We start from the raw sequence: 16368 nt of genomic DNA, 5'->3' as shown, positions 1-16368 counted from the left end.
TTGTGCAGTTATTTTAGAACAATAAAAAGAGTAAAGTGCGTGAATACATGGTGATTGCTTTGCGTTGACGGCATCACTGTTGCTACTCCCCGGGGCCTTCTGTGCTCAGGGTCTTATCCGGGCTTGGGGAGCATCAGGCCACCTCCTCCTATCCTTGGACGGACTCCCCTGGCTGCTAGGTGTCGGGGGGGTTCCCAGCAGAAGGTAGGGGGCTGGGCTCCCGTCATCATACAATCGTCTCTTCTTCCTGCGGGCCCCTCCGGGCTCCCCGAGTTACGGCCCCATCCATTCAGGGACTGATGTCTCTATTAGAACAGGCGCGGAGTGGTGGCCGACGGGCAGCCTCCCTCCATCACTCCATTACAGGCCCCCCCCCGGGTTATACATGGGCCCGACTGCATCACATATTAGGCAATGGGGTCAGCAACAAGTAGACTGGCAAATTTAGTAAAAGACAAATAAATTAAACCTCCCATCAGCCTTCAGAGCCAAAGGAAAGCAAAGCAACTCGGCCATCAGGGCAGATACCGCATCCTTGTTATTTTGGATTCTGAACAGTGCTGTCATTTTTATGGAGTAATGAGGGACAGCGGGCAGAGTGACAAAGAGCCTCAGACTTTCTAGGGAGGGTGTACGTCTCTTACAGCTACGGGACCACAGGGATTGGAGAGGATTAAAGACCAGCCCGAGTCATCTTTGTAGACTCAAAGCTTTGCCGGGGAAACGCCTGGATGGTGGGCAGGTTTTCCATTAACAATAATAATAGCAATAACAACAAGGGTGGCCGAGCTTTACACATTCAAACTGAATAACTTAAGCCTCCCAGGACTGTTATCCCCAGTCTACAGATGAGGACACTGAGCCTCAGAGGTGAAGAGAGTCACAGATCACACAGGAGAGCTGGGGTGAAACAAAGGGCTGCCTGGCCCCAGAGCCCATGCTGTTAGCCTCGATTCCGAGCTCTCCTGCCTCGGTTCTGCTTAGCGGATGCCCTTCCAGATGAAGGAACGGAGATTGGAGACTGGGGACGGAGCTGAGAAGCTGCACTTAGAGGGGAGGTGGAGGTCCGAGCACCCAAAATGCACCCAAGGACTGGGCCAGATGAGCGGCCTCACAGAGGAGAAGGACACTAGCTTTGGAGGCAGACAGGCACTGATTCTAACCTTGGCTCCACCACTTGGTGCCGTTTGGCCTTCGGCAAAGTTACATAACCTCTCTGAGCCTCAGCAGCCTGAACTGCCAAGTGGGAATTCCCTCCCTACCTGTCACGGTTGCCGTGGGAATTAGAGGAGAGAACACAGGTAAGTGACTCCCAGCCTTGGGCTGACATGCAGGACAGCAAGACCCCGGGAGGATTTTGTTCAGGGAACATTCCTGAGAAGAGGGTCCTGACTGGTTTTAATCTCACGCAGCCAAGAGGTCCCGAGACAAGAGAATTGTTTCTTGCTGCAAAAAGGGCTCCGAGTTCCTCCTTGATTTACTCTCCTGTGGGAAAAGGGTCTTTAGGGGCATCAGAGGATACTGGGGGGCACTGGTAATAAAAGTAGGGAGCAGAAATCCCAGGAGCATCCTCCTGCCATCCCAGCGGGAGCCGGCAAGTATCTCCAAGCTTTGCGACGCCCTAATTCACAACAGCAGCTCTGACAAGTGCCTGGCACTGAGCTTAGCCCTTGACATACATTTCACTTCATCTGCTTAGCAGACCTGTGAAGTCACTACTGCTTTCAATCCCATTGTATAGGTCGGAAAACTGAGCCTCAGAAAGCTTAAGTTCCTTGCTCAAGACCAACATATGGCCACACCAGTATCTCTTCACCCGACACGTTCTCGAACCTCGTCACTCCCCCATCCAGGGTGGAGTCTAGACTGCCTGGCCCTTGAAGCTGTGACACAGAGCATGGCAGCAGTGACACTGCATGATAGCTGAGGCCAGCTCAAAAGAGGTGATGCAGCTTCCATGCTGCTCTCTGGAAGCTTCCTTGGAGCCCCGAAGCCGCCAGGCCACAAGGAAGCCCGATCAGGCCCACGCTGGGACCCGAGATCTGAGACTCGGAGAGACGGAGGTGCCCGGCTAGTCCCGGTGACTCCAGCCCCACTGTTTCTGGGTCAGCCACCCTCTGACCGCAGCCCAGCCGAGCCCTTCCAAACTGCAGACTCCCAGGAGCTTGGGGAGATAATAAAATGATCATTGTTCAAGCCACGGAACAACATGGGGCTGCCAGGTCATGGCAGCAAGGTCACATGGCCACTCACAAAGCTAGCAAGTGCTGGAATCCTCACTTCCACTTGAGCACTAGACCGTGTCACTCCTGACTGCTCTGACCACTACCCCACACTCTCCCTGGCCCTCAGAACCTTCCTCGAAGCTGTGGAAAGAGCACTGGACTGAGAGTCCGGAACTGGACCCTGGTTCTGAAGCTGCCGTTCACTAGCACAGAGGTTTCCCCATGTGCCCTTCAGCAATGAGCTGCATTCCCTGGAGGCCTGAGTTCTCCACCCCGACCCGGCCCATGTCAGGGCAGGCTTTGATGCCAACAGAGCCAACAGATAACAAAAAGCACTTTGCAAAGAAAAGAGAGTCAGGGCTTGCTGAACCCTGCCCATGTGCCAGGTGGGTGGGATGCAGCCATTACCTGACTAACGATGTAGAAGGTAGACAGGGTTTTACCATTTTACAGGCACGGAAGCGGCGGTCCAGAGAGGTGAAACCTCTTGCACAGGTTAAATCACACAGCCAGGAGGTGGAGGAGCCTGAACTCAAGGCCGGCTCTGCCCACTGCAGGGCCCAGCGTGTCCCTCCTCCCCCACCCTCTCCTTGTCAAGTGAGCTCCAGAGAACAACTGTTTGCTGCCATTCAAAACCCATGGGTGCCAGCTGACTGTTCCATGGGCCACATTCTGCCAAAGGAAAGAAACACGAGGCTGGATAAATGGTTCCCTGATGGCTCCTGAGGGACGGCCCAGGCCATGAGTCTTGGTTCACAGCAAACCATCCCGCGTCAAATCACCCAGGGTTTTCTGCCTGCCATACCGAGGCAGCCCCCAGGGCCCCCTCCCACAGCCTTCCCAAGGGACCCAGCAGGGACAGTGAGCTTGAGAAACAGAAAGGAGGTGGAGACAGTGCAGACAGAGGGAAGAACGCGGCCTCTTTATGACCGGCGGCCGGCCGGCCGGCCGAGCCAGGAGCCACCGGGCCTGCCCATGGGACGCAGCCCAGAGCGAAAGCATTACTAGCACCGCAGCCGTGCGTGAGACCCCAGTCGGCTCTCCGCCGCCCTTTCTCCCTCTTCCAGAGGAGGCTCCGGCGAGCCCCGGAACTTGGCGGAGGTCACACACAGCTAAGTAAGAGGCCAAGCTGAGACCTGAACCCAGGACTAGCTGACTTCGAGACGCCCGTGTTGCTGCTCTGCCACATTCTAGGGGGGTGCCCTCTCTGACTCCGACGCTGCCCAGGGCACTGCTGATGACAGGGTGATCCAGAGCCCCACAGGCAGCCAGCCTCCTGGGGTCAAGAACACCAAGTCATACGGGCTGGAGGGACCCAGAAGGTGGTGGGGGAAGGTCACGGTGGCAGCGCCCTGCAGGAACTCAGGGGTCAGTGGGGGCCTAATGCCACTCCCCCAAGAGAGGAGACTCAGGGGCCCCCAGGAGTGTGCTGGGGCCGTGACTGATTACAATGATTTAATCAATCACGCCTGTGTAATGAAACCTCCAAAAACCCCGAACGATGGGGCTCAGAGAGCTTCCGGGTCACTGAACACACTGAGGTGCCGGGAGGGTCGCACAGTGAAGGCAGGGAAGCCCCTTGCTCTATAACTTGCCCTGCGCATCTCTTCCGTTCGGCTGTTCCTGAGTTGTATGCCTTACGATAAACAGGTACTGGTAAGTATAAGCCCTCCTAAGTTCTGTCAGTCATTCTAGCAAATTATCAAACCAAGGAGGGGTCTGTGGGAGCCCAACTTTATAGCTGGTCCATCAGAAGTACAGGTGGCCCAAACTTATGAACAATGTCTGAAGTGGTACAGTCTCGTGGGACCGAGCCCGTAACCTGCACTAACTCCAAGTAGTATCAGGAGTGGACTAAATTGTAGGACACCCAGTTGGTGTCCGGAGAATCAGAGGACTGGTTGGTGTAAGGAAAACCCCACACATTTGGTGCCAGAAGTGTCATGAGTAAAAACAGGGCACCCCAGTGAAAAAGTGACATCACCAGCCCTTGGAGCCTGTGAGGCCAGAAGCAGCGGCACACAGGGCCAGGGAGGCCAGAGGTGTCGTCTCAGAGGTTAGGCTCAGTGCCTGGGCAGACCTGGGTCCAAATCCCACCTCTGGCTTTAGCTGTGTGCCCTTGGGGATGAGGATGAACCTCTCTGGCAGGCCTCAGTCTCCTCATCTGTAAAATGGGCATCTAATAGTTCTCGCTCCTCCTGGGCTAGTCTAAGGCTGTGCAGTGACATCACGTCTGTAAGCACTCAGCACAGGGCCCAGGAAAACAGGTCAATTCTCCAGCAAGGAATGACCCTAACAGCCCTCTGCAAAGTCTAGGGCAGGGGAGTGATCTTTGCAGGGAGACCGGCCGTGGTTCCAAACTGCCCTCTGGAACATACTAGCTGTGTGACGTCAGGTAAACCGCATTCCTCCTCTTATAAAGCCGTGAGCCAAGTCCTGTGCTCACACGTTTGGCACTGACTCATTTAATCCTCATGACAAGCCTACAAAGTGGGTGCCATCATTAGCCCCATTTTAGAGAGGAGGAAACTGAGGATCAGAGAAGCCAAGCCAGGAGGCTGACTCTTGCCCATGGCGCTATCCTTCCTCACCAGGTTATTGTATGAATCCAATCAGATCAAAAGGCACAAGAGAGGTACAAGTGCTTTTGAAACCATCAAACGTGAAACCAATATTAGTGGTGGTTGTCGTTACTGCTGAAACAGTTCAAAAATCCTAAGTCCAGTTATAAGGTCTGAAATCTCCCCACAGGGACTGATATTGGTTTTTAAAAACAGGATCAGGACTTTCAAAAGTAAGTTAAGGAAGCTGGGTGCAGCTGGGAGGAGAGCATCAGTTTTAATGAAAAAAAAAAAAAACCCTGATTAACGGAAATGATTCTTAATATATTTCGAAATGATCTGTTATGACACAAAGCAAAGACATTTATATATGACTTTGAAATTCTTAATAGCTGATTTTAGAGCAACCTATTATGAAATCTTCCAAAGCAGAATATATAGTAAGTAAATCATCAAGCAGGCCTCTCAGGCAGACTGACAGCAGCTCCTCTTAAAATAATTTATCAGGTGGTGTGGGGGAGGCTGGGAGGAATTATTGCCATAATCATGTACTAATAAAATATTTATAAATGTGCCTTTCTCTTTTATCGTTTACAGGCAGCTACAGGTATGAGTCCCGAGCCCCCATCAGAGGGGGTGCCCCAGGAGCCTCAGGAGAAGAAAGTCAGGCATCGAACTCTCTGGTGACAGGTCAATAGACTGGGGGCTCCCTTAGCCTCTGTTTTGTCGCATCCGAGGCAGAGAGGGTTCAAGCGTGACAATGGAAATCGGAAGGTAGGTCCCAACCGACCCTGTCCTCTCCCTAGGCTTTGCTGAGTGCCGGGAGGGAACAAACTATTCGAGTTGAGCAAAGCAGAGAGGCATGTGGCTGTGACACCCTGGGAGAGTCACCTAACCCAGGCTCAACAGCACAATCTACCGAGGGACCGCCTGGGGCCAGAAGCATGGATGAGCTGTCCACCACCCCTCGCCCGGGCCATTCCGTACATACCACCCCACACGCGTCCCTGGCCTGTCACTACAGGTGCCTGTCTGCGCCTCTCTGCTTCCCTGGCTGCCGCACATGCTCAGCTCATGCGTGGGGCAGGCTGGAAGGGCAGGGGGGAATGCTCTCCAGGAGCAACCTTCAACCAGGGAGAAGCAGGAGGCGGTAGATCAATATCCCGGCTCCCTCGTCCCTCGGGTAATACACGATGAGGAGGCATGTTCTTCAGAGTCTCCCAGAGGTCCCCAGAGATACTGGCCCCCCACTTCCCACAGCTAATCCACTCCCTAAGGCTCCAGCATCACCTGCCTTTCTTCCCTCACTTCCCTACTGGTTCCTCATGATACCCCCTCCCCCAAAGCCTACATGCAATTTTTGTCTCAGGGTCTGCCTCCGGGGAAAGCAGCTTAATTCAGCTTTCTCTTCTTTATTCCATTTAATCCTCACACCAACCCCAGTCTTGGCCCAATGAAAGAGGAGGCCTCTCCGAAGCTCAGAGAAGTTTGGTTTTGAACTCAAATCTGCCTCCCTCAAGCGCCCATAGCCTGGAGTTTTTTCTGGGGGGCTGCGTTGGGTCTTCGTCGCTGCGTGGGCTTTTCTCCAGTTGCGGGGAGCAGGGGCTACTCTTCGTTGCGGTGCGCAGGCTTCTCACTGTGGTGGCTTCTCTTGTTGCGGAGTACGGGCTCTAGAGCACGGGCTCAGTAGTTGTGGTGCACGGGCTTAGTTGCTCCGTGGCATGTGGGATCTTCCCGGACCAGGGCTCGAACCTGTGTCCCCTGCATTGGCAGGCAGATTCTTAATCACTGCACCACCAGGGAAGCCCCAGCCTGGAGTTTACTGCACCTAGACCTTCTGAGCCTCAGTTTTCTATTCGGTAAAATACGTTTGCTTCCTTCCACACATCCCCAATCTATAGATGCCTGTGCCCCAATTCTAAACCTTCAACAGCTTTTCTGATCTGAACTGTGCAATGACATCCCCAATCCCCGTCCAGTTACAAAGCTGGCTGATTTCCAAATGGTCAGGGCGTTGAGCATGGCCCACGGCTGATTTTTGGAAAAGGCAAGTGGCATTTGATTTTTCCATGTTTGCCCAGTTAAGCATGTCTGCCCTTGGCTTGGACCAACTGTGGACTCCCTACCTTACCTATTTCTGACTCAGCATAACTTCTAGAAATGTCCAAAATCAAATTAGTGGACCAATGCAGCTCAAGTGTATGAAAATCAAAAGAACAGGCCACAAGGCCCATGGGTATGGGAATGGCAGGAATAACATGCCAGCATATTCCAAAGAAGTCTGCTGCCCCACAGAGGAATGGCCCAGAATGTCAGCCAGAGTCATAGCTCCAGAGGACAGACCTCCATGAACACGTGCGTCCATTCAAAAAGTAAATTCCAACTCTATGTTCTGGGCCCAAAGGAAGCCACTCTCTACAGGAAACAGCTAGACAAGGACACAATCACAGTATAAGGTACCATAAGCCCCATGAAGGCAGGAGCCACACTGCTCTCGATATTGACCGTCTCCCCGGGACCTTTCGCAGTGCCGAAAGCAATGGCACAAGTGTCTGGTTAGGGAAGCGAGGAGCCTCGAATGCCACTCCAAGGCATTTTACTTGACGTAGCAGACAGGAGCGCGCCTCGGGAGGAGTCTAAGCAGGGAATGGCACACCAGGTCTACGTCTTAGAAAGGAGCCCAGTGGTCACAGTGAGGGTGGAGCCAAGCCATCGGCAGTGACGCTACTGCAACAGTCCAAGCAAAAAAAGGATTAGCAAATACTTAGTCTAAGGTGATAGTAGTAAGAACAGAGAAGTCAGGACAGAAATGCCGTCACAGAAAGTATCTACAGGGCAAGGTCAACGACTGGATAGGGACGGGGGAGGGAGAGGGACGATGAGAACCACTCGGGGAGACCAACTTGAAGCAGGGACAATAAGCAAACAGACAGTTAAGGACGGCGAGCAGGTTTGGGAGGAGAAGGAGAGCTGGGTCAGCTCCAGCGCATATGGCGTGAGCATCGCCAAGATGTCCAGACAGAAAACATCACCTTTAGTGCGTGGACCCAGCCTTCTCTCACCCGTTTCAGGGTGTCTCTTCTCAGCACAGTAACCACTAGCTAGCTACATGTGGCTATTTAAATGTACGTTACTTAGAATTTAATGCAATGAAAAAGTCAACGCCTCGGTTGCACCAGCTGCATGTCAAAAGCTCGACAGCCACGTACAGCTAGCGGCCATCCTGCTGGACAGAGAACCTCCCCCTGTCATCACAGAAAGCTCCACTGGACAGCGCTGGGGGACGCGGTTTGCTTGAAACATCCAGCCCGCTTCCTTCTCGGCACGCCTGGCTCGGCAGCCCCCCCCCCCCCGAGAGCAGTCCCAGAGATGTGGAGGATGACAGGCTGACCCTGTCCCACCTCACGGAAAGAAGGGCCTTGTCAGGCACCTGCTGGCGGAGACAGCCGGCAGCCCAGGTGAGCCCGGCGGCAGGCACGTACCTTTGCAGGCCCCCGCCGCACCCAGGTGGTAGATGGCTGCCAACACCCGCCAAATGGCCCTCTGCTCGCTCTCCAAAACGCCCAGCGTCTCCATGGCGCCCTGGAGCTGCGCGAAGGCAGCCGCCGCCCTCTGCTTGTCTTCAGGCTGAGAGCAAGGGGAGAGGAAGACAAACGGGCCGTCACGGTGGAGGAAATGCAAACTTGCAAGTGGAAGCAGGGCTCGGTCTGGGGGGAATGGGGGGTCATTTTATGACCATGGTCAATTACCCACGATTAAGCTGGGGAGTACTGACACACAGAACTCAGGCTGCTGGGAAGGTTATAAAAATCATGTCTATCTGACTTCGGAAGGCGACACGATTTTTATTCATTCGTGTGTTCATTCAATAAATTTACTGAGGCTCTGCACTGTGCTGGGCTCTGGAGAGACAGAGATGAGCGAAATCCAGAACTTGACTTTGAGGACCTCTCAAGCTAGAAGTGGAAAGAGACGTAAAAACAACTAAGTGCGAAACTGGCTAAGTGGGGGACTGTGGGATCTCAGAGGAGGGCCTGGGCGATCAATCCCACTTGAGACAGTCAAAGAGAATGTCGCAGGAGATGAGACAAGATTGTGATTGAAGTCTGAAAGACAAATAGGCAGAGCTGACCCGCTGGATGGAATAGAGGCCTGACGGGCAGAGGGAACAACGGGAACAAAGGACATCTTTGGAGACAACAGGTGCTCAACTGAACGTGGACAGAGAAGCAGGTATTTTTGGAGTTGGGCAGACAGAGGTGGGGGGAGGAAATAAGCACGAGAAGCTGGCCGGTGCCATGGAGGAGGCCTCAAACACAATATTAAAGGGAACAGGCTTAAAACTCCAGCCACGATGGACAAACACGCGTCCCTATTTACACTCCTGGACCCGTGGCAGCCAACACCAATCGATGAAGATCCCACAGCAAACCAGCGAGTCCAGATTCTTTTCAGGATGTCCCCCCTTGCAGCCCCACCTAATGATCTGCCTCAGCAACTGAAAGAGACCCTGTCTGCCATCCCCAGGGCACGCAGAGGGAAACTGCCAAAGATTTTTAAGCAGGAGGAAAGAGAAAATAATATGACCAGATGTTTATGGGTTGTAGGGTGTCACTTTTCCTTTTTCAGATTTATGATCCCAATTATGTTTGTTTTTTTTTTAATAAATTTATATATTTATCTATTTATTTCTGGCTGCCTTGGGTCTTCGTTGCTATGCACAGGCCTCCTCTAGTTGCGGCGAGCGGGGGCTACTCTTCGTTGTGGTGCGCGGGCTTCTCATTGCGGTGGCCTCTCTTGTTGCAGAGCACGGGCTCTAGAGCGCAGGCTCAGTAGTTATGGTGCACGGGCTTAGCTGCTCTGCGACATGTGGGATCTTCCTGGACCAGGGCTCGAACCCATGTCCCCTGCACTGGCAGGCGGATTCTCAACCACTGTGCCACCAGGGAAGTCCCCCCAATTATGTCTGATTGAATATTAAAATTAGTCTGAAACTCCTAACTCCACACACGCCATCTGGCCAAGGAGACACGACCCAGAAGCCTGCTGGGTTGAGAGGAAGTGAGCTGGGGATGAGAATTCTTCTGTCAATAATCCTCCAACAGATAATGAGGACCTGATTTGCACTTGGCCTGTTTACAGAGCTTGGGTGATGAACTGTAAGCTGTCAAAGCTGGCAGGTCCTTGAGTTTTATGGAGTCCAATGCTTAGAGAGGGGACAACGCTTGCCCAAGGTCACACAGCAAGTTAGTATCAGATACAGGATTAGAATCAGGCTTTCTGACTCCCCGTCCAGGCCACTTGTCCCCTCCACTCAAGCCAATTCTTCTAACTGGGAAAGAAACCTGCAAGGATCATCGACCTATTGGGACAACGTCAAAGCATGCAGTGACACTGAGAGATTCGCTGTGGAAACATTTCAATTAATAGCAGAAGCATGTTTCACTGATCCATCATATTTCTCGGGCACCACAGGACCACAAAAACCCTAGCAACGAGGAGCTCAACCTAGCAACTGCAGCTGCTCCGCTGGAGCAAACGGAGGAGAGGAAGGCATCTTACCAACATGCTCTTGGTTATTTATGAGATTTCAAAGTAGCAGAGAAAGGACACCAAAAGGACAGTGGCAACACATTTATTATGGCTCCCACTGTCAGCCATGAGCATTTGACTTTAAATTACAGGCAGACCCCATCATCTGCCACTTAGCTCATACGAACAGAAGAATTAGAAAACTTCCACTAAAGCTTGTTTGCTTCTTTTTCTCTCCTCCCCGCCTCCCCCGGTCTCTGCTGCAACAGAAGACACGGAAGGATGAATATATATGCTTCTGATCTAAAGCAATTAGAATCACGAGGATGTTTACAGTTCCCTAAACTTCTAGGGAGCCAGACGCCTCTGCATAATGCCCTGACAAAAGCCAGTCCTTGCCTCAAAATCACGAAAATAGACATCAGATCAGTGGGATAAATCAACTCACGGCCGAAATGTCTACCAAGAGGAGAATGGATAAACAGTGGGTGGTCCAGCCAGGGCACAGTGATGGGGTACCACGCAGCAAGGAAAAAGATCACGTCACTGATCATGCAAGCACATGTATGAACCCCACAGATTCCACGTGAGACAGAGGAGCCATGTACAAAAGACCACGCACTGTGGATTCTGGTTACATGAAGTCCAGATGTGGGCAAAACTCCCCTATGGGAAGAGAAGTTAGGATGATGACTCAGGTGGGAGGGATGCCTCTGATGGGGTGGGGACTCAAGGGAGCCTTTACTGGAATGAGGAATGTTCTAGATGTTGAGCTGGTGTGGGGCTGCAGGTGCCTGTGAGAATATAATCATCACTGAGTTGCACACTTAAAATTAGTGCTTTCATAAACATTTGACTGTATGTCTCAACTGAATTGAAAAAAAGAAAGTGAACAAGTAAAAGCTGACTCAGAAGATGCCCAGGCTTTGTCTGACGCAATTAAAAGACGCAAGGTTAACCCAAGATGGCAGGTAATTTAGTGCAAAAAATAAAATCCAAAATGTTCTCTCCACATTCAACCGGGCTGCATTTAGAGCACCCAGGAGATTCCGACAATGCAGAGAGAGGCCAGGTTTGGATTTGGAGGCAGACAGAACTGCGTGTTCTCTCGGCTCTGCGTCCCTGCGGTGTGACTGCACAAATCTCTTGCCCTTCCACTGGAGGCTCAGTTTCCACCACTGTAGAATGAAAATAACAGCCAAACCTCCTCCCAGGCCACTGTGAGGATTAAATGAGTTGAAGTGCGTAAAGCACCAGCACAGTGCCCGGCACACAGTGGCACTCAATTAATGCTGGGCTCGACCCCATGCCTCTGCCCAGGCTGTCAGGCCTTCCAGGGACACCTTCCCTGCTGCTGCACAGCAGTCCCTGGCAAGTGAATCAGGCGTGGCCCGTCCTTGAGGGTCTCCCAGTCCAATAAGGGGGACAGATGTGCAGACAGACACTGACAGCACAGGGTGAGTGCTGGGCCTGGGGGGCTCCGGGGAGCGGTAAGGAGCCGACTTCTGGGAAGAAGCACTGAATGAAGCCACCAGCACGAGCAGGAGAAGCGGGTGCTGGGCGGGCGGGCAGGCGGGCAGGCAGGCAGGCAGGGTCTCCTAGCAGAAGGGCACGGGGCTGGAAGGTATGGTGCGTTAGGTGCCAAGCCCCCTGAGGGGGCACGTGCAGGCCTCTCTCACAGGGTGCAGGGCCGCAGGGAGCCACGGTCTGCAGCTGGGCGCTGCTCTCCGGTGGAGGGCGCGGCACCGGGGGCCTCCCTGGCCGAGGGAACCGGCCCCTGGAGTTCTGCCCCTGGTTATAAGCACAGTCTGGGCCCGGGGTCGCACTCTGCTTCACGGGGATGTTAACCACACCCCCTCCTCCAGGGCCAGGGTGGGCGCCCCTGTGTCTCTACAACCAACCGACCCAGGCCTGGAAGGATTCCCACGGTTCCAGCCCCTGGATCTGGAGCCGGATCTGGGAGGGAAATGCAGAACACTGACTCTATTCATTTGCAAAAGAAACGTGGGTGCCTGCACAGGTGGGTGAACTTGACGGAGACCACGGGGAGGGCAGGACAGGTGTCCAGCCAGAGCCAAGGGCTCCCTTTACCTCAACACTGACGGGTCCACGTTCTCTCCAGGCACTGCAAGTCCATTTAAGGAGGGAGAAGAGAAGGGTTAACTGAGCACCTACAATGCTGCACTAGGTGCTTTTACCTTGCAAGGCAGCTGTGAGTCTCTCCAATTGTCAGAGGAGAAACTGAGGCTCAGAGAGGCTAAGGCACTTGTCCAAGGCCACGCAGCTGGGGAGGGACGGAGCCACTATACGCCAGATCCTCTACTGAGCGCCCACCCTAGGGGCAGACCGAGGGTCAGGGCGTTGCTCCACCCACTCCACAGGGGGAGGAACTGAAGCTGAGAGAGGAGAAGTGACCCAAGGCTGCACACTGGGGCACATCCCAGAGCACGTGGTCTGCAGCCAGGGCACAGACCTGAGATGACAGCGAGGGGCGAACAAGAGAGACAATGTGGAGTCAGGCCAACCTGGATGCCCTGCTTCTGCCACTTCAAAGCTGTGTGCCCTTAAGCAAGTAGTTTCACCTCTCTGAGCCTGATTACTCCTCCCAACCAACACATGTGATAATAATCCCTTCTGTCAAAGGGTCCTTAGGAGAATCAAGTAAGAGAAAGCTCCTGGCAGAGCCCCTGGCAGGAGGGCCTGATCCCCCATCCTTCTGTCTGGAGCCCATTCCTCCACAGTTGATGCCTCGGGTCATAAAAAATAAATGTGCCTCGGGCCAAAGCCTGGCTGCTGCCAGCCAGAAGCAAACTGCTGGGAGGCAAGGATTATTGTTATTATTATGACCACTGTTGCTGGTACTTTTTTAAAACATCAGTCTAGGTTGAGGAAAAATAAATTACAGAGGAGAAAATAATATGAAAGCTTTGTGATTTCAAATGTGTCCTGGTACCCTAACAGATCTCAAATAAGTTCCATTTAAAGCTGAAATGTGGGGCTTCCCTGGTGGCGCAGTGGTTAAGAATCCGCCTGCCAACGCAGGGGACACAGGTTTGAGCCCTGGTCCGGGAAGGGAAGATCCCACATGCCGCAGAGCAACTAAGCCCGTGCGCCACAACTGCTGAGCCTGCGCTCTAGAGCCCGTGCTCCGCAACAAGAGGAGCCACCGCAGTGAGAAGCCCGCGCACTGCAATGAAGACCCAATGCAGCCAAAAATAAAATAAATTTTATAAATAAGTAAGTAAAAGCTGAAATGTGGCAGGCAGGGAGGACGCAGCGCAGGGACAGGGGAAGCTGGCCATCAGCGAGCGAAGGCGGCCACGGAGGGCCAGCACCATCCCGAGGGCCGGCTTCCCCACAACCTGGCCCCGCCGCTCCAGCTGACAGCCCCCCGGGCCCACACCCTCACCCTGTGCTCTGCAGCCACTGCACTGCTGGCTCTCCCCCACCGTTACCTCTGCATCGGGAGCTCGGTGCAGCAGGAAGGCTGGCCTCACTGCACCTGCCTAACTTCTCTCACAGTCCAAGACCAGCTTGTAGTCACCGCCTCCAGGTAGCCCTCTCTGATACAACTTCAGCCCTCCAGGCCTGCCCATGTAATATTTGGGACACACTTAAGTTAAAAAAAAGTATTCGATGTTTATGTGAAACTCGAATTTAACCGGGCATCGTGTATTTTTTCCAGTTTTACTGAATTACAATTGACAAAGAAAAATTGTGTATTTTTAGGTGTGCAATGTGAGGATTTGATATACATAAACATTGTAAAATGATTACCACAATGAAGTTAATTAATACACCCATCACCTCACATAGTTACCGTTTCTTTGTGTGTGGTAAGAATACATAAGTTCTACTCTCCCAGGATATTTCAAATGTACCGTAAGTCCAGTATTATTAACTATAGTCACCATGCTGTTAGATCAGTTACAAGATGAATATGGTCTAGGTATCCCGTATTTTTATTTGCTGACTCTGGCAACTTCGGGGGCTTGTACTTAGCAACTCTCATTCTTGGGGTGATTTCCTGACCACCAAATTCCTTCACTGAGTCAGTACCTGATGGCCCAATCCCAGAAAACTAGCCCAGGCTTCTATCAAAGACGGACGAATTTCCAGCTTGTATTTTTGCTCTTAGAGAACAAAGAAAACACTCTCCATACCTGCCAGGTAGCAGGGTGAGAACAAAGAAATACCCTACCAGTTCCCACAGATCAACTGGTCTAAAAAAACAACCCCCAGAAACACACAGAAAAAGAAAGTCACTTCAAACACCTCCTTGATTGGGTTCACACTGTGCCCCATTCCTGTATGCAGACTGTGAACAAACAGGTCAGGCTGGGATGCTCACGAGGGCCTGGCTTGAGCCCTTCTCCTCATCAAAACCAAGAAAACAAACAACAACGCTCTTGCTGATTCAAATGGATACATGTGGCCCAACCTCATTAAAGAAAACCCAGCACTGGGATAGCCTCGCATCCCCTGCCGTGCTGGGGCCAGTCTGGGCTCCTAGCGCTGCGGAAACCAGGGGGAGAAGAGGCATGAAAGAAGAACATACTGCAAGTCCCCCCCCGTGGAGGGGGGTGTCAGGCAGGTGAAGCTGGGGGAGCCGCATCACCCCACTCCATCCCACTCCACTCACTGTCGAAACAGACTCACCTACAGTGGTTCTCAAAGCGGGGTCCCTGGACCCACAGCTTCGCCATCAACTGGGGACTTGTGAGAAATACAGATTCTCAGGCCCTAGCCCAGACCTACTTAATCAGTAACTCTGTGGATAGTACCCAGCAGAGAGAGAGAGTGTGAGACAGCCTTACTGAGGTGTAACTGGCAAAAATAAACCACTCATCTTTAACAAGTACACTGTGATAAGCTTTGACATCTACACCCGTGAAAGCGTCGGCACTCAAGACAATGGACACATCCATCACCCGCAAAAATTCCCTTTCATAATCCTCTCTCCCCTCCTCCTGCAACCAAAACCCCAGGCAACCATTGACCTGTTTGCTGTCACAGCAGATTCGTTTGCATTTTCTAGAGTTTCAAATACATGGGATTATATGGTTGTACTCTTTCATCTGAGATTTCTCACTCAGCACAATTATTTTGAGAGCCATCATGTTCTTGGATGTATCAGCAGTTCATTGTTATTACTGAGTAGTATCCTACCTTTACGGTTTTCTACAATGAATTCATCCATTAACCTGTTAATAGACATTTTGGGTAGTTTCTAGGTTTTGGCTAGTACACATAAAACTGCTAATGAACTTGCGTGTAAAATAAATTTTGCACGGATGTCCACTTCCATTCTCCTGCATAAACACCTAGGAGTAGACTAGCGTGCCACGTGGGAGGTGTATGTTTAACTTTGTAAGAGCCCGTTTTCCGAGATGGTGCACTATTTTCCACTCCCACCAGCAGGGTATGAGAGCTCCAGTTACCCCAGATTCTCACCAGCATTGGTACGATCAATCTTTTCAAGTGTAGACACTCTAGTAATTGTGTAGTAGTTATTTCATCGTGGTTCGAGTTTCAATTTCTTTAATGACTAAGGATATTTAATATACTTTCACATGCCATCTAAGTATCTTCTTTGGGGAAATCTATGTTGAAATCTTTGGCCCATCTTTTTTGTTGGGTTATTTATGAGTTCTGAGAGTCATTTATAAATTCTGGATTCAAAGACTTTTTGAGATATGTGATTTGCAAGTGTTTTCTCCCAGTCTGTGGCTTGTATTTTCATATTAACAGTGACACGCAAAGAGCAGAAGTTCTTAATTTCAACAAAGTGCAATTCATCAATTTGTTCTCTCACGGACTGTGCTTTTGGGGTCACATCTATGAAGCCTTTGCTCGATCCAAAGTTACAGAAATTTTCCTCCTGTTTTCTTCTGGAAATTTTATGATTTTAAGTCTTACAGTAAGGTCTATGATCCATTTTTTTTGGTCGATTTTTGTACATGGTGTGAATTTGTGGACTGAAATTCTTTTTTTTTTGCATGACGATACCAAATTATTCCAGCGCCATTTGTTTCCCTGACACGTATGTT

At 51.7% G+C, this 16368-nt stretch overlaps 1 protein-coding gene across 1 annotated transcript in view; it reads right to left on the bottom strand.

Annotated features, from left to right (window-relative positions):
- Positions 1–7454: 7454 nt before the first annotated feature.
- Positions 7455–16368, bottom strand: part of LOC118880052 (unconventional myosin-XVIIIb-like) — a 44149-nt gene continuing 35235 nt past the window's right edge. The window contains exons 12-13 of the mRNA XM_036823418.1: positions 8269–8413; positions 7455–7513 (exon numbers count right to left, since the gene is read on the bottom strand). Of these exons, the coding sequence (XP_036679313.1) occupies positions 7455–7513; positions 8269–8413 (204 nt within the window). The remainder of the gene's footprint in view (positions 7514–8268; positions 8414–16368) is intronic.

This window comes from Balaenoptera musculus, chromosome 14, assembly GCF_009873245.2.
Source record: "Balaenoptera musculus isolate JJ_BM4_2016_0621 chromosome 14, mBalMus1.pri.v3, whole genome shotgun sequence".
Lineage (NCBI taxonomy): Eukaryota > Metazoa > Chordata > Mammalia > Artiodactyla > Balaenopteridae > Balaenoptera > Balaenoptera musculus.
The sequence above is the reverse complement of the archived record's forward strand: the minus strand, read 5'-3'. Positions and strand labels throughout refer to the sequence as shown.